The sequence below is a fragment of the Leucoraja erinacea genome, chromosome 23, assembly GCF_028641065.1.
Source record: "Leucoraja erinacea ecotype New England chromosome 23, Leri_hhj_1, whole genome shotgun sequence".
In the NCBI taxonomy this organism is placed as follows: Eukaryota; Metazoa; Chordata; class Chondrichthyes; order Rajiformes; family Rajidae; genus Leucoraja; species Leucoraja erinaceus.
In genome coordinates, this window is record NC_073399.1 from 32,527,290 (window position 1) to 32,554,252 (window position 26,963).

The following is a 26,963-nucleotide window of genomic DNA, read 5'->3' on the forward strand; positions in this document are numbered from 1 at the left end:
ATAAGACTGTTCGATTCATTTTTTGTAACCTTGTTGGGGTCAGAAACATGGTGACTCTTTGCGTGCTGCCTAGGTGAGGTCAGCTGCATGACGTTACTCCAGCATTTTGTGTCTATCTTTGGGATAAACCAGCATCTGCAGTTCCTTATAGAGTCATAGAATCATACAGCATGGAAATGGGCCCTTCGATCCAACTTGCCCACACAGACCAACATGCCAAATCTGCAGTAGACCTACCTCCCTGCGTTTCGCCCATCTATACACAACTGAAACTCTCATCTGGTTATCGTCTCGTTTGCGTTATTTTTACATTTGCGCAAAAATGGTATGCGATAGCTTTACGATTTTTCGCAACCTTACTCACCGTTGTCCCGTGCTGCAAATGCACCAGGTTTTGTTCAGATCGGTGGTATATTTTAAAAGTTATGAAGGTTTAAAAATCTTTAAAACCGCGCTTGCGTAGATTGGTCTCCTCTACTGTCAGTCACAGCCAGGATGGCAAAGCCCCTTCTGGCACGATCGCTGCACTGATTGGCTGCCTCCGCTGTCAGTCACCGGTCACGACCCGCATCCCTGTTGGCGCCCAACTTCCTGCCGGCGCGGCCCACCTCAGAACTTGCATATTGCCCTTCCTGCCTCGGCCTTCCTGCCGGGGATCCCGAGGCCTGGGCGCTGAGCCTGGCTCTGAGGGAACCGACAGCTGAAGGGAGAGGAGCAGCAACCTCAGCATCCTGGGGAGGTGTGGAGGGAGAGTGGGGGGATTGAGGGAGAGGAGGGGGGTAGGGAGGGGAGAGGAGTTATGGAGGGAGGGAGGCTGAGGGCACAGGAAAGGAGAGGTGAGGGTAGGAGGAGAGGGGAAAGAAGAGGGAGGAGGAGAGGAGGGAGAGTGGGGGAGGACGGGGAATAGAGGGAGAGGAGGGGGGTAGTGGGGGAGGTAGGGAGTGGGGAATATAGGGAGGACAGTGGAGGATGTTAGGAGGGATAGTGAGAGCATAGGGGAAGGTGGGGGAGTGACTGAGGATAGGGGAAAGGAGAGGGAGGGTGAGGTGAGGGAGGGATTGGGGGAGGGTAGGAGGAGAGGAGAAAGGAGAGGGAGGGTGAAGAGGAGGGGGATGGAGGGCTGGGGTATGAGGGGCAATGAGCTGTTGGGGGCTACGGGTGTTTGATGGAATTTTGCGTTGGGGGAATAGATTGCTTTGGGGGACCAGGCCCCCTGTGTGACTGGGACCAAACGGGTCCCACTTGGTCTAGTATCTCTCTAAATCTGTCCTATCCATGTCCCTGTCTAATTGTCTGTGTGTCTATGCAACCTATTCCTTTCGACACAAAGAACCAATAGTATTTGAATTAATCATGGACAAAAGTGTAAAATGGGCAATTTTGTTGAATCGATTAAAAATGAAAGATAGAGTAGAGTGTAAATAGGTTGCTCTTTTACTTTTGTCCATGTGGTGATCTCTCCGACATTAAATTTACTCCAAAGTTTTGAATGCTTTTGCAATTGATAGTATTTCTCCTGATTCTCATCATTAAGTGTGGCCAAGCAGGTTAGTTCATTCATGCTTTCATCATCCTCCATACTGAGCCAAGCTCTCTGTCGTTCTGCTATCTGATCGTTTTAACTAAGTGCATTACGGAGTTAGATTTATACTTCAGCTGAGACAGTATACCCATTGATCCCAATGACAAAATAACAGTTTTCGATCAATATTACAAATTATGTCCCAAATGAAAGAAAACTGGATTAACTACTGTGAGAAAATTCTGTAAACTGGAAAAAATGAAGTACACATCATCCAAACTCCCAAAATATCACAGGATGACGGGAATAAAAGGTACAAGATGGGTACCTCATTGGCCAAGGGGTGATGCAGTGGCACAGCTGGTAGAGCTGCTGACTCACAGCGCCAGAGACCCGTTCAATCTTGACCTCTGGTGCTCTCCGCATGGAGTTTGCATGTTCTATCAGTGGCCATTTTAGTTTAGTTTAGAGATACAGCATGGAAACAGGCCCTTCGGCCCACTGGGTCTACACCGACCAGCGATCCCCACACATTAACACTGTCTTACACACACTAGGGACAATTTTTACACATACACCAAGCCAATTAACCTACATACCTGTACGTCTTTGGAGTGTGGGAGGATGCCGAAGGTCTCGGAGAGAACCCAGGCAGGTCACGGGGAGAAATATACAGACTCCGTACAGACAGCACTCATAGTCGGGATCGAACCCAGGTCTCCAGCGCTGCAAGTGCTGTAAGGCAACAACTCTACCTCTGCGCCACCGTGCCCCCATGTGAGTTTCCTCCAGGTGTTCCGGCCTCCTTCCACAGCTCACACATGTGTTGATTTGTAGGTCAATTGCCCCCATTGTGTGCAGGGAGTGGATGTGAAAATGGGGTAATGTAGCCGTGGTGAGAACATGTGATCAATGGTCAGCATGGACTCGGGGGAGCGAAGGGCCTGTTTCTTTGTTGTATCTTTCAATCAACACAATGAAAAACTTTAACACAAGAATGAGGTAATTTATTTCAATAACTAAAACAAAATGATCACATCTTGCTTGGAAGATAAGGAGAATAAAAAACAAGAAAACAATGAGATGGGTTGGAAATAGAAATACATAAAACAAAAGATAGACGCAAAGTGCAGGAGTAACTCAATGGGTCAGGAAGAACTCCGGAGATAAAGGAAAGGTGAATCATCGGGGTGGAACCCTTCTTCGGTCTGAAGAAGGGTCCCAACATGAACCATCACTTATCCTTTTTTCTGCAGAGATGCTGTCTGACCCTCTGAGTTACTCTAGCACTGTGCGTCTATTTTTGGTATAAACCAGCGACTGCAGTTCTTTGTTTCCACATAAAATAAAAGATGTTGAGGCTTTGAAGATGGTGCAGAGGAGATTTACCAGAATGCTGCCTGGATTAGATAGTTTCAGCTACAGGGAGATATTGCATAGACTTGGATCATTTTCCCTCGAACCTCAGAGGTTTAGTGGAGAGGATAGAAGTTTATTAAATTATGAGAGACATAGATAGGGTAGACAGTCAGAACCTTTCTCCCAGGGTGGAAATATCCAAGAATTGTGGACAAGGTGAGAGGAGGGCAGTTTAATGGAGATTTGCGGGGCAATTATTATATATTTGTTTTAAACAGAGAGTGGTGGAGTCCTGGAATACTTTGGCGGTGGAGGTGGATCCAGTAGTGGTGTTTAAGCGGCTTATGGATAGACATATGGAAGTGAAGGGAATAGAGGGATATGGATCATTTGCAGGCAGATTAAATCAGTTTAACTTGACAAACATTGTGGGCCAATTGGCCTATTCCAATGCTGTACTCTTCTATGTTCCAAGATCAACTGCAGAAATGGACAGAGAAATGTCAGATGGAGTTTATTCCGAGCAAGTATGAGGTGTTGCTCTTTGGGAGGTTGAATCAAAGGTGAAGCTCGAGAGTTGATGGCAAGAACCTCAACAGCATTGTATGCAGAGATTCTGAAGGTGGCAGCACAAGTTGATAGAGTGGTAAGGAAGGCGTATGTCATGTTGATAGAGTGGTGAGGAAGACTTGCCATACATAAACCATTGGTCAGGGCATTGAGGAAAAGAGTGAGGAAGTCATGATGCAGCTTTGTCAGACTTGGGTTCGGCTGCATTTGGAGTAGTGCATCGTTCAGATCACCCAATTACAGGAAAGCTTTGAAGAAGGTGCAGAAGAGCTTTACCCAGATCAGGGCATAGTCTCAACAAGGAGAGTCGAGCTTAGAGATACAGCATTGAAACAGGTACTTAGGCCCACCGAGTCCATGCTGACCACCAATCATCCATTCACACACTAGATCTACATATTCCCTCCACACCCGGGGCAATTTATAGAGGCTGATTAACCTACAATGCCGCATGTATTTGTATTGTATTGTATATCTTTATTGTCATTTCCTGAGTATTCGCATACCCAGAGGAAACAAAAAAACGTTGCTCAACCAGTGTCCATTCAGTGTGCATGAAAAATAAATAGAAATAAAAAATACATGTCATGAACAAATTTAACACTCTACTAAACATTCAACAGCCGTTCCGACCGGCAGCGGCACAACAGTGGCTCTGCTGCAGTGTGGGGGTTTGTGCGCGATATTTGGCAGGGGGGGGGCAAAGTCCATTTAACAGGACTTTCCTCCCACATCTCCATTTGAGATGTGGGAGGAAACTGATGCCCGCGTAGGAAACTCACGCAGTCATAGGGATGATGCGCAAATTCCACACAGACAGCATCTGAAGTTAGGGTTGAGCCCGAGTCTCTGGCACTGTGAGACAGCATCTCCACCTGCTGTGCCACCACGGAGAGTGGGCAACCTTGGATTGTTTTCCCTAGAATGCTGGAGGTTGAGGGGAGACCTGATGAATGTGTATAAAATGCTAAGAGGCATAGATTGGTTCAAAAGTCAGAAGAATGGCACTAGAGAGCATAGCTTTAGGTGAGAGAGGGGAAGTACTTTCCCAGGTGGTGGGTGCCTGGAACGCGCTGCCAGGGGAGGGGGTGGAGGCAGATGTGATAGTGGCGTTTAAGAGGCTTTTAGATAGACGCATGGATATGCAGGGAATGGAGGGATATGCATCACGTGCAGGCAGAGGAGATTCGTTATTCTTGGCATTATGGTCGGCACAGACACTGTGGGATGAGGTGTATGTTCCTCTGCTGGACTTTTCCATGTTCTGTGTTCCAAAGTAGTGTACCGATGGATGAAATGCAATAAAAATGAACTGCAGATGCTGGTTTATTCTAAAAGTTGATACAAAATGCTGGAGTAACTCAGCGGGTCAGGCAGCATCTCTGGAGAAAATGGACAGGTGTTCAATTCTCCAGATATCAGTGTTCTCCAGAGATGCTGCCTGACCTGCTGAGTTACCCCAGCATGTTGTGTCTAAGAATGGAGGAGAGAAATCTTGATATAAAGCATAAACTTTGGCATAAATGCCGTGTGTTGCACGAGAAGATCAAATTCTGAACAGCCTTAGGGATCACGAGGTTAAGTCAAGTCAAGTCAAGTCAAGTTTATTTGTCACATACACATACGAGATGTGCAGTGAAATGAAAGTGACAATGCTCGCGGACTTTTGTGCAAAAGACAAACAACAAAACAACCAAACAAATTATAAACACAATCATAACACACATATTCTTTTACATAATAAAATTATTACATAATAATAAGTTACTCACGTGAATTGCTGATGTCAGCAGTTCTTCGCAATTTTCCACTTGCAGTCCTTGTGATTCCTAAAACAAAGGACAAAATATATAATTTTAGCAAAATGCCATTTTACTCATCTCCCCAATTACCATATTTCTAACTCCCTTGGCAGCAGGGTGGTGTGGCGGTAGAGTTGCTGCCTCACAGCACCAGAGACCCAGGTTCGATCCTGACCACGGGTGCTGTCTGCACAGAGTTTGTACGTTCTCCCTGTGACTGCGTGGGTTTTCTTCGGGTGCTCCGGTTTCCTCCCACACTCCAAAGACGGACAGGTTTGTAGTTTAATTGGTTTTGGTTTGTGGTAAAATTGTCCCTAGTGGATGTGTGATAGTGTACGGGGTGATCGTAAATCAGTGCGGACTTAGTGGGCTGAAAGGTCTGGTTCCACGCTGCATCTCTAAAATCTAATACCTGAAGTCTAAAAGCCACCCCACCACCCAAGATTATCATCAAATATTGGGGGTAACTAATATATAATTAATGTGAATCGGTCACAAAGGTTTAAACGGGTAAAAAAAAAATAGGCATTGAAAAAATGGTTAAGTGGAACATAAAACAGTACAGGTGGAATGGGGCAAGGGGCAGGGGGTGTGGGGGGGGGGAGAAGGGATAAAAGGGGATGGGAGTTGTGTCATAGAAACATAGAAACATAGAAATTAGGTGCAGGAGTAGGCCATTCGGCCCTTCGAGCCTGCACCGCCATTCAATATGATCATGGCTGATCATCCAACTCAGTATCCCGTACCTGCCTTCTCTCCATACCCCCTGATCCCCTTGGCCACAAGGGCCACATCTAACTCCCTCTTAAATATAGCCAATGAACTGGCCTCAACTACCCTCTGTGGCAGAGAGTTCCAGAGATTCACCACTCTCTGTGTGAAAAAAGTTCTCCTCATCTCGGTTTTAAAGGATTTCCCCCTTATCCTTAAGCTGTGACCCCTTGTCCTGGACTTCCCCAACATCGGGAACAATCTTCCTGCATCTAGCCTGTCCAACCCCTTAAGAATTTTGTAAGTTTCTATAAGATCCCCTCTCAATCTCCTAAATTCTAGAGAGTATAAACCAAGTCTATCCAGTCTTTCTTCATAAGACAGTCCTGACATCCCAGGAATCAGTCTGGTGAACCTTCTCTGCACTCCCTCTATGGCAATAATGTCCTTCCTCAGATTTGGAGACCAAAACTGCACGCAATACTCCAGGTGTGGTCTCACCAAGATCCTGCCCCCGCCTCTCTTCCAACATTCTCCCTCCAGACAAGCAGTCTGAAGAAAGGGTCACAATGCAAAACGTGACCTATCCATGTCCTCCAGAGATGCTCCAGGGATGTATTGTTGAGGCTTTATAAGACACTGGTCAGACATTATTTGGAGTATTGAGAGCAGTTTTGCTGACATTGGAGAGGGTCCAGAGGAGGTTTACAAGAATGATCCCAGGATTGATTGGGTGAATCATATGATGAGTGTTTGATGGCACTGGGCCCGTACTCACTGGAATTTAGAAGGACGAATTTCTTTCATTCAAAGGGTGGTGAATCCGTGGAATTCATTGCCATAGACGAGGACAAGTTAACGGATATTTTTAAAGCTGAGAATGACGGATTCTTGATTAGTAAGGGTGTCAGGGGTTATGGGGAGAAGGTAGGAGAATGGGGCCAAGAGGGAAAGATAGATCAGCCATGATTCAATGGCAGAGTAGACTTGATGGGCCGAATGGCCAAATTGTGCTCCAAGAACTTATGAACCTATGCTGCCTGACCCGCTGAGTTACTCTAACACTTTGTGCTGTACACAAGATCCCAGCATTTGCAGTTTGTTGCGCCTCTATCATATTCCTTCCTTGCCCCAAAGATTTTCTAATCACCAATGAGTAATACCATTAATAGTGGAGCAAAAATGATTTAGGAAGCAGCAATTAAGAAGTCATTGTACTGTGTAGTCTAGTTCCAGCACATTGCTTATAAATCATCTTACATGGCCGCCTCTTGAATATTTATTGTGTATTTCGGTAGACACCACAGAATATTGGGAACTTGATGGGAAGGAGGGTGAATGAGGATAATGCATTCCTACTGCAGTTAGAAGACGATGCAACATTTTCCTGCCATCTTGCTGGTCTTTATCCAAAAAGCTAAAATCTGTGTTCTGCAAGCGATTTTCTAAAACCCTTGCAACTTTTTTTGAATACATAAAAAGAGCAGAGAACTGAACTGACTGCCAGCCTCACATATCCTGGTGATCTGCCAGCTTCTTGTGTCTGCTTCAATCGACACTATTGTTAAAAGGGCAGCAGCAAACTGGCAGAGATTTTATTTTGGACGAATAACTTCTGGGACATCGAGAGGTGAGAGGAGAAAGGAGGCGTGCGTCAAATGTTGGTACATTTTATTTTGGGGGGGAGGAGGGGAGAAGTTATTTCTGCAGGGACTACTATGGCAGCCATTGCTTGAAGCAAATTTAAGAAAACGTTGGGTTGCAACGAACTAGCTGTCTTTTGAAGCTACCATCTAAAAGCTACGTCGATCTGCCAAGAACTATAGTCAAAAACAGACCCTCCAACTGACTGAAGCACAAAAGCTTCGAGTCCTCCTTTCTATCATGCATCTAGCCTGTAGCCTTAACCATTATACCAGCATTTTGCTTCAAAGAAAACATTAAATTGTTTCATTAAAAAGCAGCAAAAAAAAAACATTCGCAGGGTCAAATTGGGTCTGAGAAGAGACTTCAACCGATGGAACTGGCAAACAAGTAGGAAAAAAGTATTTCATGTTTGAAAACTCTCAGTGAAGTCCATGTGGATTAAAATTATTTAATTTGCCACTGAATAGAGACCACAGGATTCAAAGAGAATTCATTTTAAACCAAAACGAAGATCTCTCCCCTAATAAATCTCTTCTGTACAAAAACGTGGCAGGAATAGTGAATCATTGGGTGACTCACTTTCCAGTTTTCTTCAAAAGGAAAGCACTTCAAACACCACAAGGAAGGTCACTTAAAAGATGTTTCGATTTCCTCTGTCAAAATTCAATTAGAGCTCTTTCAGGGCAAATTCCTTTGTCCCAGGTTCAGACAATTCAAAATTTAAAATGTAAAGCCTCATCTTCTTTCTTCATTCATTGATTCATTCATGTGATGGTCAAAATGAACAACAAAGCTTGATCAGTATAACTAATGCTACCACAATCCATCCATGGAGAACAGTGAGAACTCTTTCTCCAATGCCCCCTGTTCCACACTACACAGCAAGCGTCAATTGAACTTCCATTTAAAGTCAGTGGATTTTCTACTGCAGATCATTGTCAATACTTTGTCTTTACTATAAAATCAATTCTAATTAGACACTGAAAATTAAAGCTGTGGGGGGGAAATTGAAGAGAGCAGATGTCCTGCATTAGATTATAAAAACATTGACTTTAGACTTCACATTAGAGATACAGCGCAGAAGCAGGCCCTTCGGCCCACCAAGTCCATGCCGACCAGTACACTAGCACTATCCTACACATTAGGGACCATTAACAATTTTTTTATCATTAACAATGTTTAATCTACCGTCCATGTTTGAAAGTTACAATTTTTCTCCTCAATGTCCTGTATAACATATGCATCAAATGAAAAGTTTAGATTTTCACTGCACATAATTCCAATTTCTACTACTGCATCTATTCCAGGTGCTACTGATATTCCCTGGTGCCTCTTACCAACAGCACGAGAGGTCATCAGTAAATATTTATTTATATATATACTTGCCAATCTTTTACATTAGGTACCTTTCAGATGGTTTTATTGGATCTTTATACAACCTGTATTTTCAGATCTCTTGTTGCCATGGATACCTCACCAATCATCTGTTTTGCCTTCAAGGCCCGATTATTTTAAAATTTAAACCAGACTCATCCATGGACAATCTGAAGTTGACCCAAGCACTAGTATTTTCCACACCTCAAACTAACCAAACCGTCATTAACATACAGAGGGTCTGCTTGAAATCTGAACTTAAACAAATGGTATAAAGTGCAAACTTTGGCAGATCAGATTAGTGCATTTAGTGTAGTTTAGAGATACAGCATGGAAACAGGCCCTTCGGTCCACTGAGTCCGTGCCAACCAGAAATCAACCTGTACACTAGCACTTTCCTGCACACTAGGGACAATTTACAATTTCCAGATGCCAATTAAACTACAAACCTTTGGAATGCCAGAGGAAACCGGAGCACCCAGAGAAAACCCATGTGGTCACAGGGAGAACGTACAAACTCCGTACAGACAGTGCCCATAGTCAGAATCGAACTCGAGTCTCTGACTCTGTAAGGCAGTTACTCTACTAGTTACTTCACTGTGCAGCCCTGATGATATGAAAATGAATTCAGTTACATCCATAGTTAGAGAATTATAAACATTCAAGTCAAGAGCGTTTTATTGTCATATGTACCGAAACGGAACCACAACAGATATGCAAACACAATAAAACCCATAAATAACAAAAAAAGTTCAGTAAAACAGACAAATAAACAAACAATAATAGAGCAAATCAATTTTTTTCCCCCAAAATCTATATAATTCGAAGCATATTTGGAAGACTGATGGTTGTAGGGAAGAGACATACAGCATGGAAAAAGGCCTGTTGGCCCATATTGCCCATGCTGACCAACATGCCCCATCAACAGTGAAGATAGAAAATGTCACCTATTCCTTTTTTCCAGCAATGCTGTCTGACCCGCTGAGTTACTCCAGCAATTTGTGTCTATCTTTGGTGTAAACCAGCTTCTGCAATTCCTTCTTCCATACTTTGTATGCCCCCTCTACACTAGTCTCACCTGCCTGTGTTTGACCCAATGTACCGAATCAAGTTTGTTCACATTTATTGCCACATGCACCAATTAAGGTAGAGTGGAATTTGATTTACCATGCAGCCTCACAATCAAAAAGAGCACAATACACAATAGAATACAACATGAACATCCACCACAGAGGAATCAACATTCTACACTGTGGTGGGAGGCAATAATGTGTAGGAAGGAACTGCAGATGCTGGTTTAAACCGAAGATAGACTTAAAAAGCAGGAAAAACTCAGCAGGACAGGCAGCATCTCAGGAGGGAAGGAGTGGATGACGTTTCACGTAGAGTCTTGACCCGAAACGTCACCCATTCCTTCTCTCCAGCGATGTTGCCTGTCCCACTGAGTTACTCCAGCTTTTTGTGTCTATCCTCTCTAAAGCTACCCTGTCTATGTACCTGTCCAAATATTTCTTAAATGTTGTGAATCTATTGATACAAATTACGTTGAGGCACTTGTGGTAGAATGTTCCCAAACCCTACTCATTCATTACTTTCAGATGGAAATGTTTTCGAATGGCAGAACACCATATATGTGACATTTATTGAGGTTTTCCTACCAAGTAAATCACCCCCAAGCTGAAAAAGAACTCAGCCAGACCAACATGGCAAACACTAATCCAACTCAAACCCAATATGTTTGACCAGAATATGAACACATGGTCTGCCTGCTATACTAGTGCACAGGGTTTGGTTCTGGTGGTCAGGGAAGGAATGTAGTGTCTGGTTTTCTCTTCAACGTAAAATTGTCCTTCCGCACTCTCCTTTTGGACTTTAGACTCTTGGCTTTTGAGATACAGAGCGGAAACAGGGCCTTCAGCCCACCGAGTATGTGCCAACTAATGATGCTAACACTATCCTATACACGAGGGATAATTTTTCACTGAAGCCAATTAACTTACAAACCTGTACGGCCTTAGAGTGTGGAAGGAAACCGGTGCACCCGGAGAAACCCCATGCGGTCACAGAGAAAATGTACAAACTCTGTGCAGACAGCACCCATAGTCAGGCTCAAACCCAGGTCTCTGGCACTGTAAGGCAGTAACTCTACTGCTGCGACACTGTGCCGCCCCAGAAATGCCTGCCTCTAAGCAACTAGTTTCATCCAAATAACATGTCTTGCTACTCATCTGGCACAGAAGAGTTAATAAAATCAGGTCCCTTTCTCTCAGCTAAGAAGCACCTTAATGACAACATTTCTAACTCGGATCTCAGCTGATAAAATAAACTGAGATCTTTGCTAAAAGTCTACTGCTGGAAAATAGCAGAAACAAATCTGCTGAGGAGTCTTTTTTATTATGCTTTAGAATAATTTTATATGCAAGCAGCCAGACAAAGAGTTTCCTATTAAAACTAAAAAAATATTAACGTACAGTAAAAACAATTGTAATGTTTATGACACCTTAAAGCCAAGGTTTTGAATAGGATGTTTAAAATGATATGGCATTTTCACACACTCTAAACTGTGGTATTGGAAAACAAAGTTCTGGAGTTGGCAGAATGTTTCTCAAACTCATCGTGGTAGTTGACTGAAACATTGCAGGATGAAATATGTTGTTTTTTTCTTTAACTTATGCATCGAAGAAAGGAATATGCATTTATAGTGGTGCAACGGTTGTGCTGCTGCCTAACAGCGCCAGGGACTCGGGTTCGATCCCGACTACGGGTGATTTCAGCACAGAGTTTGTATGTTCTCCCTGTGACCGCAAGGGTTTATTCCTCGTGCTCCGATTTCCTGCCACACTCCAAAGACACGCAGGTTTGTAGGTTAATTGGCTTTGGTAAAAGAAATTATAAATTTGTCCCCAGTGCCTTCAATTTCCATTCACGTGAAAGCAATGCAAGAATTTCAGATTATAGAGCAGTTACGTTTCGAATGATGACTGAGGCAGAGTTTGGCTGGGGTACCAAGTTTACAAAAGTTTAATAATTCCCTGGAATGTCCTACAACCTCGACTATAGGCTCAAGAGTGGGATTTGAACCCTTGCCCCAAGGGTCAAGTCCCTGGTAGCTAACAACTGAAATAATATTAACATCCAGTATGATCAGGAAATTTGAACAGTAATATTTATTTCACTGCAGTGAATTCCATTTCCCCTAAAATGCATGTTCTTTTCAATGGTACAGCTGCTGGAACCGCTGCCTACCAGCGTCAGGGATTCAGATTTGATCCTGACCTTGCGTGCTGTTTGTGTGGAGTTTGCATGTACTCCCTATGAGCACATGGGTTTCCTCCGGGTGCTCCAGTTTCCTCACCCATCCCAAAGACATGCAGGTTTGTATGTTAATTGATGTACCTAGCTAACTGCTTCTCAAACATTGCAATAGTCCCTGCCTCAACTACTTCCTCCGGCAGCTGGTTCCATACACCCACCACCCTTTGTGAGACTCTATGGAGAGTGTCCAGTTTGTGCGGCTTTCAGGAATTCGACACAAGTTTGTGATCGCAGTTTCCAATGGTGCTCGACACGACACAAACCAGGAGCTGGCTGTGCACAAGTTACATGTGTCACCTCAAACGGCACTGAATGTCAGGAAGGATGGCCCATCAATCTAGAGCTGGAACTCTTTGAACCCAATATGATGAAAAGTATACAATTTAAAACAGCTTGTATTATTTGCATTCATTGCCTTTACAAAGAGAATGCATGTGTTAACTAGCAGAATGGAAATTCTTGTGGAATTGTTGGCGCAAGACTTTGCTGGCAAATACTCAAAGCCTTTATACTTTATGAGATAATTAAAGGGGAAAATGTAGAAATTATGCAGGAAGATACAGCAAACTGCAGGAAGAGCTGTCTGATCATGGGTCTTATGATCAACACAATACTACTTCAATAACTGCATTAGTTTTTTTGTAAAGCTCTTTATTTTCATTGGCTGTTTTTGATGAGCTCCTAATCCAAGCCAGATATCCGAGCGGCAGAATTCACTGCGTGTATGGGAAGTAGATAGATTACCACCTCCCTTTTCCTTTATAGGATCTTCTTTCCCTTCAGAAGCCAAAAGAGGAACTTCACAAGGTTTAATCTGGGGCTCTTTGGAGAGACACAAGGAACTGCAACACTGTGCTGTAGTGTTGAGCAAAGCACAGAGTGCTGGAGTAACTCAGCGGGTCAGGCAGCAGCTCTGGACGGAGTGGATATGTGGCGCTATGTTTTAGAACTCCTCTTATGCCCATGTGACCAGATGGCGCCAGTAATGGCTGCCTCGCCAACAGTCTGTCCGTCCCTTCCTTCTCAGTTTATTTTTTTAGTATGTGTTAAATATACGTTTTAGTATTTTTTAGTTTGTTTTATGTGGGGGGGGGGATTTGGGTGAAACTTTTTTTTTAATCTCTTAACTCGATGGGCATGTGATTTATTTCCGTATCGTATCTCCGTCCACACTGTGGCCTAACATCGAGGAGCTGGCGGCCTTTGCTGGAGACAGACTTCGGGAGCTCCAAGCCGCAGGAGCCTGCGGACTTAATATTTGCGGAGCTCGCGGTCCCTGGTTAGAGACTGACTTCGGGAGCCCCAAGCCGCGGGAGCTTCGACCGCCTCGACACAGGAGCCTTAACCGCCCTGATGCGGGGGATCCGATCGCTGGCTGCGGTGGATAGTTCGACTGCCCCGACCGTGGGAGAATAAGGAGGAAGAAGATTGGACTTTATTGCCTTCCATCACAGCGAGGAATGTGGGGAATCCACTGTGGTGGATGTTTATGTTAACTTTTATGTAGTTGTGTGTCTTGCTGCCTTTTTTTTGTATGGCTGTATGGTAATTTGAGTTTCGCTGTACCTTAATTGGTACGTGACCTTTGAACCTTTGAAGTCATAGTAGCAGAATTAAGCCACAAGGCAAATCGCAGCTACTTTCCCTCCCAACATTGTCCTGCCTTCTCCCCAGAACCCCTGACACCCGTTAATCAAGAATTTACCAATCTTGGCCTTAAGAATATCTGTTGACGGTCTCCATAGCCTTTTGTGGAAATGAATTCCACAGATTCACCACCCTCTGACTAAAAAATACCACCTCATGTCCTTTCTAAAGGTGTGTCCTTTTATTCTGAGACTAAGGCCTCTGGTTCTGGACCCTCCACTAGTGGAAACACATCCTCTCCATATTCACTCCATCCTGGCCTCTTCTGATTTCCTGGCAATGAAAAAAGGTTCCCAACCCAAAATGTCACATATCTATTTCCTCCACAGATGCTGCCTGAACCATTGAATTATCCCAGCACTTAGACTTTTAGTTAGGCCTTTTACCTTTGATGTGTTTGGAATTTATATGTTTGGAATATAAATGAACACAACTGCTACTGGTAAACTGAAAATATAATTGAAGGTCATTTACTATCCGATCCACTACCTCAGAGTTTGTTTATTTATTGACAGGACAGCACAGGAACAGGCCCTTTGGCCAACAATATTTATGCCGAGCATGATGCCAAGTTAAATTAATTCCTTCTGCCTGCGTGTGATCCATATTGCACTAATGGCTGCGTATGGATGTGACCATCTAAAAGCCCATGGTTCTATTGTATGTGCCTCCACCACCTAGCCCTGCCAATGTGATCCATTCATTCTCATTACAAGGTTTAACTCTCAGAAGGTTAATTCACTTTCTCCAATATAATAAGCTACACATCAATGATAGACTGATGGAGCACGGAAGTGACCCCAATACAACACTTTCCTTTGGTATTTGAACGTGGCAGGGAACAAATAGAGTGTGGAATAATTGCATAAAAAGCAGTCACGGTAATGCAGCTGCCACACAGAGCTGGAGACTCTGGTTCGATCCTGATCTCGGGCGCTGCCTGGGTTGAGTTTGCACGCTCTCCCTGAGACCGCGTGGCTTTCCTCCCACGTCCCAGACATGTGCGGGTTTGTAGGTTCATTGGCCTCTGCAAAATTATTCCCAATGTGCAGGGAGTGGATATGATAGTGGGCTAACATCGAATTGGTGTGAATGGGTGATCGATGATCAGAATGCACCCGGTGGGCCGAAGGGCCTGTTGCCATGCTGTATCTTTCACTCAATAAAATGACAGAGAGATGGAAACACATTTTTCCATTTCTTTCTCATTCTCAAGATTGTGAAGCACGTTCATTTTAGAGATACAGTGCGGAAACAAGCCCTTCGGCCCACAGAGTCTGCACCGACCAGCTATCCCCCGTACACTAACACTATCCTACACAATAGGGACAATTTACAATTTTTACCGAAGCCAAATTAACCTACGAACCTGTACGTCTTTGGAGTGTGGGAGGAAACCGGAGCATCCAGGGAAAACCCAGGCAGTCAAGGTGAGAACGTACAAACTCCGCACAGACAGCACTCGTAGTCAGGATCGAACCCGGGTCTCTGGCCCAGTAAAGCAGCAACTCTACCACTGTGCCGCCCCAAGTTCACAGAGTTAAAATTTAGTTTAATATCCCTGCCTTTCTCCATCTTGCATGAATGAACAAGCCTCGATGTGACAATTAAAATTCAAGACCTGTGTATCATTCACATGAAAAGCCGAGTGCTGCCAAATGAACTCTCCTGGACTGCCTGGAAGTCAGGCAAATCACTGCAAGCAGAACTATTCAGTTACAGGTCAAGTAATACAGAACTGGAAAACGTAACACAATACTAAATCTGTGTCACTTTTGTTCAAAAAAACATTTCACAGGATCGCATGTCAGATCCTCTGAGTTACTCCCTCTCCTCACCAGCACACTGTAGCTGCAACAGATTCCTTCTGCAAAGAGACGCTGAATTGTGCCAAAACGTCTCAATTCACGAACCTAGCAGTCAGAAACACTTCTACTTCCAAATTCTCCGCTGCCGCCCTAACTTTTTAGGTTAATTCCGAGCCACAGCATAGAAACGTGTCCTTTAGCCCACTGAGTCCACGCCGACCATCGATCACCGGGTCACGCTAATTCTATGTTCCACTTTCTCTGCACACTAAAGGCAATTTTACAGGAGTAAATTTCACCTTCCCCCATCTTCTTCCTCCTATATCCCTCCCTCTGGCTCAACATTTTCACTCCTCTTCTCTCCTTATCTTAACCAGCTGAGTTACTCCTGCTTTCCGTGCCTATCTTTATGCTGCCTGACCTGTGGAGTTACTCCAGCACCCTGTGTATATTGTTTGCCCTCCAGATTATCATGTGCGTTTTCTCAGCCCATAAGAGTGCAAGGCACTCTCTCAGAATCACTGTCAAGGGCAATTAAAGGATCATTGGCAGACGTTGGCCTTGTCAATGACATCCACATTCCACGCGTGAATAAACAAAACCGTGTTATCTTTATATTTGTACTTTACACAAATGGTTTGCTGCTCAGTATTTCCATAAGGGTTCTTCAGCTTTTCCTATTGAAACCTCTGCAGGCATGGAATAGTTAAGAGATGAGGAGAACAATTAGCCTTAAAGACAAGTTTTAGATTTTTAGAGATGTCGTGTGTAAATAGGCCCTTCGGCCCACGGCGACATGCAGTCACCCCGTACACCAGCTCTATCCTACACACTAGGAACAATTTACAATTTTACCAATGCCAGTTCACCTACAAACCTGTACATCTTTGGAGTGTGGGAGGAAACCAGAGCACTCGGAGACAGCCCACATGGTCACAGATGAACGTACAGACTCCATACAGACAGCACCCAAAGTCAGGATCGAACCCGAGTCTCTGGCGCTGTGAGGCAGCAATTCTACCGCTGAGCCACTGTGTCATGCTTGCATCTTGAAGAATACGTCTGAATTCTTGCAACGTTAGTCAGACATCCCGCCATGGCCAGAGTTTGGCCCAATGCAAACTGGAGGAACATCACCTCAATGTTACACTTGGTTAACTGACAAACCAATGGTATGAATGAAGAATCTCCAGTTTTAGGTAACTAGCTTACACACCAACTCACACACCCCCTCCTCCCACCACGCAAGTCTCTCTCCTGAGCCCCCACTCAGTCGCGCACCCATTTCTCCTACTATTCCACCCTATCATAGAGTCATAGAGTGATACAGTATGGAAACAGACCCTTCGGCCCTACTCGCCCACACTGGCCAACAACGTCCCAGCTACACTAGTCCCACTTGCATGCGCTTGGTCCATATCCCTCCAAACTTGTCCTCTCCATGTACCTGTCTAACTGTTTCTTAAATGATGGGATGGTCCCAGCCTCAATTACCTCCTCTGGCAGCTTGTTCCATACACCCACCACCCTTTGCGTGAAAAAGTTACCCCTCAGATTCCTATTAAATCTTTCCCCTTCACCTTGAACATGCCCTCTGGTCCTCGATTTCCCTACTCTGGGCAAGAGACTCTGTGCATCTACCCGATCTATTCCTCTCATGATTTTGTACAGCTCTATAAGATATCCCCTCATCCTCCAGTGCTCCATGGAATAGAGACCCAGCCTACTCAACCTCTCTCTATAGCTCACACCCTCTAGCCCTGGCAACATCCTCATAAATCTTTTCTGAACCCTTTCAAGCTTGACAATATCTTTCCCATAACATGGTTCCCAGAACTGAACACAATATTCCAGATGTGGTCTCACCAAAGTCTTATACAACTGCAACATGGTCTCTGACTTAATACTCTGATTGATGAAGGCCAAAGTGCCAAAAGCCTTTATCTACCTGTGACTCAACCTTCAAGGAACCATGCACCTGAACTGCTAAATCCCTCTGCTCTACAACACTACCCAAAGGCCTACCGAGTACTGTGTAGGTCTTGCCCTTGTTCAACGGCCCAAAATGCAACACCTCACACTTCTCTGCATTAAATTCCATCAACCATTCCTCCGCCCACCTGGCCAATCGATCCAGATCCTGCTGCAATCGTTCACAACCATCTTCACTATCTGCAAAACCACTCACTGTTGCATCATGAGCAAACTTGCTAATCTTGACCTGTATGTTCTCATCCAAATCATTGATGTAGATGACAAACAGGAACGGGCCCAGCACTGAACCCTGTGGTACACCATTAGTCACAGGCCTCCAGTCTGAGAAGCAACCTCCCACCATCACCCTCTGCTTCCTTCCATGGAGCCAATTTTCTATCCATTCAGCTATCTCTCCTTGGATCCCATGCGATCTAACCTTGCAGAGCAGCCTACCATGCGGAACCTTGTCGAATGCCTTACTGGAATCCATGTACACAACATCTACAGCTCCGCCCTCATCGCCCTTTTTGGTCAAGTCTTCAAAAAAATCAATCAGGTTTGTGAGACACGACCTCCCACGAACAAATCCATGCTGACTGTCCCTAATCAGCCCTTGCCCATCCAAATGCCTGTATAACCGATCGCTCAGAATACTCTAGTAACTTTCCAACTACAGAGGTTAAGCTCATGGTCTATAGCCCAGCATTTTCCCTACAGCCCTTCTTGAAAAGAGGCACAACATTTGCCACCCTCCAGTCTTCCGGCACCTCCCCTGTATTTAAGGACGACTCGTGAATTTCAACCAGGGCTCCCGCAATTTCCTCTCTAGTTTCCCGCAATGACCCCGGATATATCTGATCAGGCCCTGGAGATTAGTCTACCTTCATACACGGCAGTATCTTCAGTACTCCTTCGACGGTAACACTGACTGCTCTCAAGACACTTCCAATGACTGCTCCAATTTCCTCCATCCTACTGTCTTTCCCCTCGGTAAATACAGAGGAGAAATACTCACTGAGGACTTTGCCCAAACCCTTTTGGCTCCACACAGAGGCAACCGCTTTGATCCCTGCAAGGTCCCACTTATTTATAAAATATTTTGGGATTGTCCTTAATACTACCCGCCAGGGCTATTTCCTGGCCCCTTTTTGCCCTTCTGATGTCCTTTCATTCCCTTTCCCCCAGCCTCTTCCACCCCTATCCCTCCCTCTGGCTCAATATTTCCACTACACATCTCTCTGTATCTGACATCCTTTTGTCTCCTTTTCATCTCTAGCCTTTGTCCACCCATCTGCCAACCAAACCCGCCCTCACCCATATCCACCTATCACTCACCAGGCTTTGACCAGCTCCCATCTCTTTTGTAGCTTTCTCACACCCCCCACCCTACTACTACAATTAGTGTGAAGAAGGGTCCTGACCCGAAACATCACCTACCTTCATCCTCCAGATAAATGCTACCTGACCAACTAAGTCCCTCTGGCACTTTTGCGTTTTTTTTGTAAACCATATCTTTGCCCCTCTCGCATTTGATATTTCCATCCTGGGTGGAAAGGTTCCGATTGTCTACCCTACCCCCTGCATCTTAAAATGTTATATACTTCTATCAGGTCTCACCTTAGCCTCCGGTGTTCCGTCAAAGCAATCCAAGTCTGTCCAACCTCTCCCTACAGCTAATACCCCCTCATCCAGGCAGCATTCTGGTTTGTTTTTGACTGTCCCAACACTGGAGTCAGATCTTTAGACTATTATAACGTTTGATTGATTACATCAACACACGTTACGTACAGGCTCGTGGGAGTACTCTCAGCCCAAAATAGCTCAAGCCATTGTCTCAGTATCACCTTCAAAGATCAAAGCAAAGTCAGCAATAAATGCTGGTTTTGCCGGTAACATTCACTCCCATGTGTGAATAAACAAGGGCTGTCAATGTCATTAATAAGGACATTTGTTATCAGTCCTTGCAGCCCAAGCTCTCTGTTTACTTTAGTTGAGAGATACAGCGCAGAAACATGCCCTTCAGCCCACCGAGTTAACGTCAACCAGTGATCACTATCCGTTCACCAACACCATCCTACACTCTAGAGACAATTTACATTTGGGCCACAGAGAACAAAGAGGGACACTGGGGACTGCAATGGCCACGTTCTAACTTTGCCGCCACCCTACACGTGATGACTCTTTACATACTGTATGCAAAACAACGAATTTTACTGTGACACGTCACATGTGATAATTAAGTATCAATCAATCAATTTTACCGAAGCCAATAAACCTACAAACCGGTATGTCTTTGGAAAGTGGGAAAAAACCGGAGTACCCGGAGAAAACCCACGGCATCACAGGGAGAACGTGCAGACTCCACACAGACAGCAGCCGATGTCGTGATCAAACCCGGGTCTCGGGGCTGCGTGGCAGCGGCTCTACCCGCTGCGCCACAAGTGTGGTCCTGCATCAGGAAGCACCAACAGATGTTGCCTGACCCACCGAGTTCCTCCAGCACTTTGTGTCTTCTTAAAGATTCCAGTGCACCGTGATGGAACAAGCGCACCGCTACCCAGACCACCGAAACACGCAGACCAGAAATCAGACACTGGGAAATCAAAACACTGTGATTCCACTGAGTCAAGAATATTTTATTGTCATATGTACCAAAATGGAACAATGAAATCCTTAATTACAGCAGCACAATAGGTTGGAAAACACAATACCCAATAGAAAATATCATAAGCAAACAAAAAATAGTTCAGTACATTAAAAAATTCAATATAATAATAAAACAAAACAAAACATGAAGTTACTAGTCCCTTGTGCAACCCAGGCAGTTCGTAATTTGGAGTTTAGTTAGAGTTTGTAGTGCTCAATAGCTTGGTGGGTTTTGAAATCAACCTGGACATTACAGTTTTCAGGCTCCTGTACCTTCTGTGTCAAATGTTTCTTGAATATAATGATAGTATCTGCCATGCCATGAATATAGAAGTTGGGATGTAATGTTAAAATTGTACAAGGCATTGGTGAGGCTAATTCTGGAGTATGGTATACAATTTTGGTCGCCTAATTATAGGAAGGATGTCAACAAAATAGGGAGAGTACAGAGGAGATTTATTAGAATGTTGCCTGGGTTTCAGCAACTAAGTTACAGAGAAAGGTTGAACAAGTTAGGGCTTTATTCTTTGGAGCGCAGAAGGTTAAGGGGGGACTTGATAGAGGTCTTTAAAATGATGAGAGGGATAGACAGAGTTGACGTGGATAAGCTTTTCCCACTGAGAGTAGGGAAGATTCAAACAAGGGGACATGCCTTGAGAATTAAGGGACAGAAGTTTAGGGGTAACATGAGGGGGAACTTCTTTACTCAGAGAGTGGTGGCTTGTGGAATGAGCTTCCAGTGAAGGTGGTGGAGGCAGGTTTGTTTTTATCATTTAAAAATAAATTGGATAGTTATATGGATGAGAAAGGAATGGAGGGTTATGGTCTGAGTGCAGGTATATGGGACTAGGGGAGAATACGTGTTCGGCACGGACTAGAAGGGTCGAGATGGCCTGTTTCCGTGCTGTAATTGCTATATGGTTATATGGTTATATGCCTACCTCCTCCAGCATCTCATTCCATACACCCACCACACACTGTGTAAAAAAGTTACCCCTCAGGTTCCTATTAAATCTTTTCTTCCCGCACCTTAAGTTTATATTGTAGTGGCGCCTTCTAGCGCACGCAGATATCGAACCCGGCGTCCAGAAGCCGCGGTCACGTGACTCGGGATGGGCTGTTGTTTACGCGCGGTTTTTCCCCTGCGCGCGTTTTGTTCAGTGCTGACCACCGATGTGGCCAGACATGTCCGTTAAACCTGTATGCTGCAACTGAAACTTTCGAATAAAGTTACGTTGAAAAACCCAGGAGTCGTTCATCAGATCGCCAAAATGTTCTCTTTTTCTCAATTCCCTTAATCTGGGCAAAAGACTCTGTGCATTATCCAATCTGTTCTTCTCAGGATTTTGTACACTTCTATAAGATCACCCCTCTTCGTCTTGTACTCCAGGGAATAAAGTCCTGGCCTGCCCAACCTCTCCCTATAGCACAGGCACCATCCCTGTAAATTGTTTTTGCACCCTTTCCAGATTGATAACATATTTTCTATAAAATGGTGACTGAATACAATCCTCTAAATGTGGCTCCAGCAATGTAACAGTAACAATACAGGCATGGCTGGCCAATGTGCCAAAAGCCTTTTTAACCACCCTATGTACCTGTGATGCCACTTTCAAGGAACTATGTACCTGCACGATACAATATGACACAATACGATACGATACAACTTTATTTATCCCAGGAGGGAAATTGATCTGCCAAGTCATAAAAATACAACATGCATGAAACATGAAATTAAAGTGACAAGTGGAAAAGATTGGGGATGTGCAAAGATTGGAAAGGGGGGGGAGAGGAGTCAGTCTCAGTCTACCCCACAACAGAAGGGGGAGGAGTTGTACAGTTTGACAGCCACAGGGAAGAAGTATCTCCTGTGGCGTTCTATCCTGCATCTTGGTGGAACCAGTCTGTGGGTGAAGGTGCTCCTCAGGTTGACCAGCGTGTCATGGAGGAGGTGAGCTGTATTGTCCAGGATGCTCCGCAGTTTGAGGGGCATCCTCCCCTCCAAGATCACTCTGTTCTGCAACACTCCTTCCGAACGATTTCCAGGACAAGGGTGTCACAGCTTAAGGATAAGGGGGAAATCCTTTAAAACCGAGATGAGAAGAACTTTTTTCACACAGAGAGTGGTGAATCTCTGGAACTCTCTGCCACAGAGGGTAGTTGAGGCCAGTTCATTGGCTATATTTAAGAGGGAGTTAAATGTGGCCCTTGTGGCCAAGGGGATCAGAGGGTATGGAGAGAAGGCAGGTACGGGATACTGAGTTGGATGATCGGCCATGATCATATTGAATGGCGGTGCAGGCTCCAAGGGCCGAATGGCCTACTCCTGCACCTGATTTCTATGTTTCTATGTTCGCTGTGTAAAACGTTCCAAAATGCAACACCTCACATTTATCTATATTATATTCCATCAACCATTCCTCCGCCCTCCTGCCCAACTAATAAAGATCCTGCTGCAATTTTTGACAACCAATTTCCCCATCTACAATACCACCTACTTTTATATCATCTGTAAACTTGCTAATCATGCCTTGTACGTTTACATCCAAATCATTGATATAGATGACAAACAGTAATGGGCCCAGCACCAAACACTATGGCACACCACTAGTCACAGGCCTCTGGTCCAAGAAGCAACCTGCCACCATCACCCTCTCCTTCCTTCCAATGTCATTTTCTATCCATTCAGTTATGTCTCATTGGATCCCATGTGATTTAACCTTCCAGAACAGTCTACCACACAGAACCTTGTCCAATGCCTTGCTGATAATATAAGAAACATAAATAGTGTAGACAATCAGAACCTTCGACTCAGGATAGAAATATCAGATATTACAGGACCTAGATTTAATGTAAGAGAGGCAAATTTTAAAGCAGATATGTGGGGAAAGTTTGTCTTTTACATAGAGTGTGGTGAGTGCCCAGAATATGCAGCAAATTTGAGTTTGTTGTTAGCTTCATGTTCGGCAGAGCCATTGTGGGCCAAAGGCCTGTTCTTGTGCTGTTCTATGTTCTAAGCTCAGACTCTGCCTGAAGAAGTCTATCCCCACCCGAAATGTCGCCTGCCCATTCTCGCCACAGATGCTGCCTGATCCGCCAGCACTTTCGTGATTTGCTCAAGATTCCAGCATCTGTGATTCTTAGTGTCTCCAAATGCAGTGAGGGGCTTGGTTTCAAGTGCTGACAAATCATTACTCAGTAAAGAGCTCCATAATTGAAAATCCATTCAGGCTACGCATGTCTTGGAGAGTGAGCCACTTAACTCAAGGTTACCACAGCTAAATAGTGATTAGATTAGAACGCACAAAGTCAATTGTGCCATTAACCGTATGTCTTTGTTGCAAAGACGGATCTGCAATTTCCGTTTCAAACATGCAAAAAAAAACCCCAGCAAGCTGGGAGAGCGTGGATTCTTTAAGGTCAGCTATCTGCGCATTTACATGTGCCCTGACTACAATATTGGGATCAACACATGCATCGAGAATTAAAGAAAAGCCTTTGGTACTGTCTCATATCCATTCTTTGTAAAATCAAGTTGGCCAACTTCCAAATCCTACTACTGCCATCATGTTGCCTCTGCTCAGCTTTCAACTGAACAACTCCACTCTCGTTACTTTATTTTAATTAGAAAATAGCTGGGGTTGTTTATGACTTATAACTCCAGAGGTTTTCTGCTCTCTAAATAATTATCCTACCAACAAATAGAGAGCAGCCCTGTTCTACTATCTACCTCATTGGAGATCCTCAAATTATTTTTGATTGGACTTTACTATCTTGCACAAAATGTCATTCACATTATTTCCTGCATCTGTACACTGTGGATGGCTCGATTGTAATCATGTATTGTCTTTCCCCTGGATAACACGCACCAAAGTACACGTGACAATAAACTACGGCAATAAACTAAGCTCAAACTCGAACTCCAAAAGACCGATGCACAATTTCAATTCATGTCCAAGCTTACAAAATATCCCATTAAAATCCTCACAACCTTTACACCCATTGGAAAGTCCCACATCATTATGTTAGGGTGGCACAGTGGCACGGCTGGTAAAGCTGCTGTCTCACAGCAACAGCGACACTGGTTCGATCCCACCCTTGGGTGCTGCTGCTCACAATGTCTCTGCCAAACATGATGCCAAGATAAGTTAATCTTGTCTGCCCAGGAGTGATCTATATCCCTCCAATTCTTGCACATCCATGAGGGTAAACTTTAGACTAGACTTTAGAGGCATAGTGTCCTTCAGACCACTGAATCCGCGCTGACCAGTGATCACCATGTGGCCTCAGCGCTATCCTACACTCTAGGGATAATTTATAATTTCACTGAAGCCAATTAACCTTCAAATCTCTATGTCTTCGGAGTCTAGAAGGAAACCAGAGCAGCTGAAGAAAACCCACACGGTCACTGGGAGAACATGCAAACTCCGTACAGACAGTATCCGTAGTTGGGATCGAATCTGGGTATCTGGCACTATAAGACAGCCTCTCTACCACTGCGAAACTGTGCGTCCAGTGAAGTGTGAAATGGTGGGGCAAGGATTTCTGTTTCCAAGTGTGTAGGCAGTGGATAAGAAAGTGAAATTACATAGAACTAATGAGACGGAGGATTGATGGTCAGAGTGGGCTCGGTGGGCCAAAGGGCCTCTTTCAATGCCCACTTTCAATCAATGAAGACAAATTTCAGCTGCTGTTATTGAACATCTTGAACAGTAATAAAAACCAAATCCATCATCTAGGGCACTAAATAATTCCGTCCCTAAGTTTCAGCTGATCGCATACTGAAATGGAAATATGTAAATAAAATCACTTTTGCCCGTGAAATCAGCAGTGCCAGTCACAAACCTTCACTGGCAGTCCCACCACCCTGTGTGGGACTAGGATATCATTTACTGATCTGACCCGGGGCTGTTTCCAGGCTTTTCTTTAGCTGTTGACAAATCAGTTCTGCATGCGTTCTCAAATTCATCTTCAAGTACAAGCCAGGACATGAGTTGCATTCACTTTGCCCCACTTGAATTGCAATAAGATAACTTTCAATTATTAAATGCACTGATTTTTAGAAAAAACACACAATGAAAATGAACACATAGAAATCAACTTGTAGCCAAACATGGCAGCTTGCTGATTAGAATGTTTGATGAAAGTAGGAAGTTTTAAAGATAACCTTTAGAATGTTGGGCAAAGTTAGGAAGATTCCAGAGATCAAGAGTTAGGTTTCGATTAATTAGTTTAGTTTATTGTTACGTGTACCGAGTTAAGGTGAAAAGCTTTTTGTTGCATGTTATCCAGTCAGCGGATAGACTATACATGATTACAATCGAGCCGTCCACAGTGTACAGATACAGGATAAAAGGAATAATATATCGTGCAAAATAAAGTCCAGTGGAGTCTGGTTATTGTCATGAGTATTGAGGTACAGTGAAAAGTTTTGCTTTGCACATAATCCATTTGGATCAGATAATACAATATTTAAATAGTACATTACATGCATTAATACATAAATTAAGAGCAGCACATTGGTAGAGTTGCTACAGCACAGCACCAGAGGCCCAGGTTCGATACTGACTATGGGTACTGATGGCGCGGAGTTTGTACGTTCTCCCAGTGACCTGCGTGAGTTTTCTACGGGACTTCCGGTTTCCTCCCACACTCCAAAAATGTGTGGGTTTGTAGGCTAATTGGCTTCAGTAAAATTGCAAATTGTCCATAGTATGTAGGATAGTGTTAGTATGCGGGGATCGCTAGTTGGCCTGGACTCAGTGGGCTGAATGGCCTGTTTCTACGCTGTATGTCTAAGCTGAACAAAAGTGAACAAAAATACAATTAAGTCCAACTCAAGTACAATAGATAGAGCAAAGAGGAAGATACAGAATATAGTTCTCAGTGTTGTAACGCACCAGATCCCTAGACAATGTCTGCATTGGGGGAGAGGTGAATCGGACAGTACCCTCGGTTATATCAAGACCTGACAACAGTTGGGAAGAAGGTGTTCCTGAGTGAGGTGGTGCACGCTTTCAAGCTTCTGTATTTTCTGCCTGATGGGAGTGGGTAGAAGAAGAAATGACTGGGGTGGGACAAGCCTTTGATTGTAGAAATAAGAAACTGTACATGCTGATTTGTACCAGAGATGGACACAAAGTGCTGGAGTAACTCAGTGGATCATGCAGCATCTTGGCTGCTTTTGCACTGCAACAAATCTAATTCAAAAAGCAAAACTGTTCTGCTGGAGCAAGCTTTCATCTCTAAGGTCTTCATGTAAAAAGCATTGGAGTAGCATAAAATTCACACCAGTTTTAGTTGTATAAAAGCTTACAGAACCTATTTTATGAAGGAAATAGAGCACCTTCTCTGAACAAATCAATCATAGAACTGTGCAGCACAACAACAGGCCCTTTGGCCCACAATGTCAGTACTACACACGATGCCCATTGGGTGGCACAGAGGTAGAGTTGCTGACTTACAGCGCCAGAGACCCATATTTGTTCCCAACTACGGATGCTGTCTGAACGGAGTTTGCATGTTCGCCCTGTGAACGCATGGTTTTTTTCCAGGTGCTCCCACACTCCAAAGACGTGCAGTTTT

General features: G+C 44.2%; 1 protein-coding gene across 2 annotated transcripts in view; it reads right to left on the bottom strand.

Moving 5' to 3' along the window:
• Positions 1–26,963, bottom strand: part of septin9b (septin 9b) — a 298,107-nt gene that overhangs the window by 254,696 nt on the left and 16,448 nt on the right. For both annotated transcript variants that reach the window (XM_055654243.1, XM_055654240.1), the window contains exon 2: positions 5,224–5,280. In XM_055654243.1, coding sequence (XP_055510218.1) covers positions 5,224–5,280 — 57 coding nt within the window. The remainder of the gene's footprint in view (positions 1–5,223; positions 5,281–26,963) is intronic.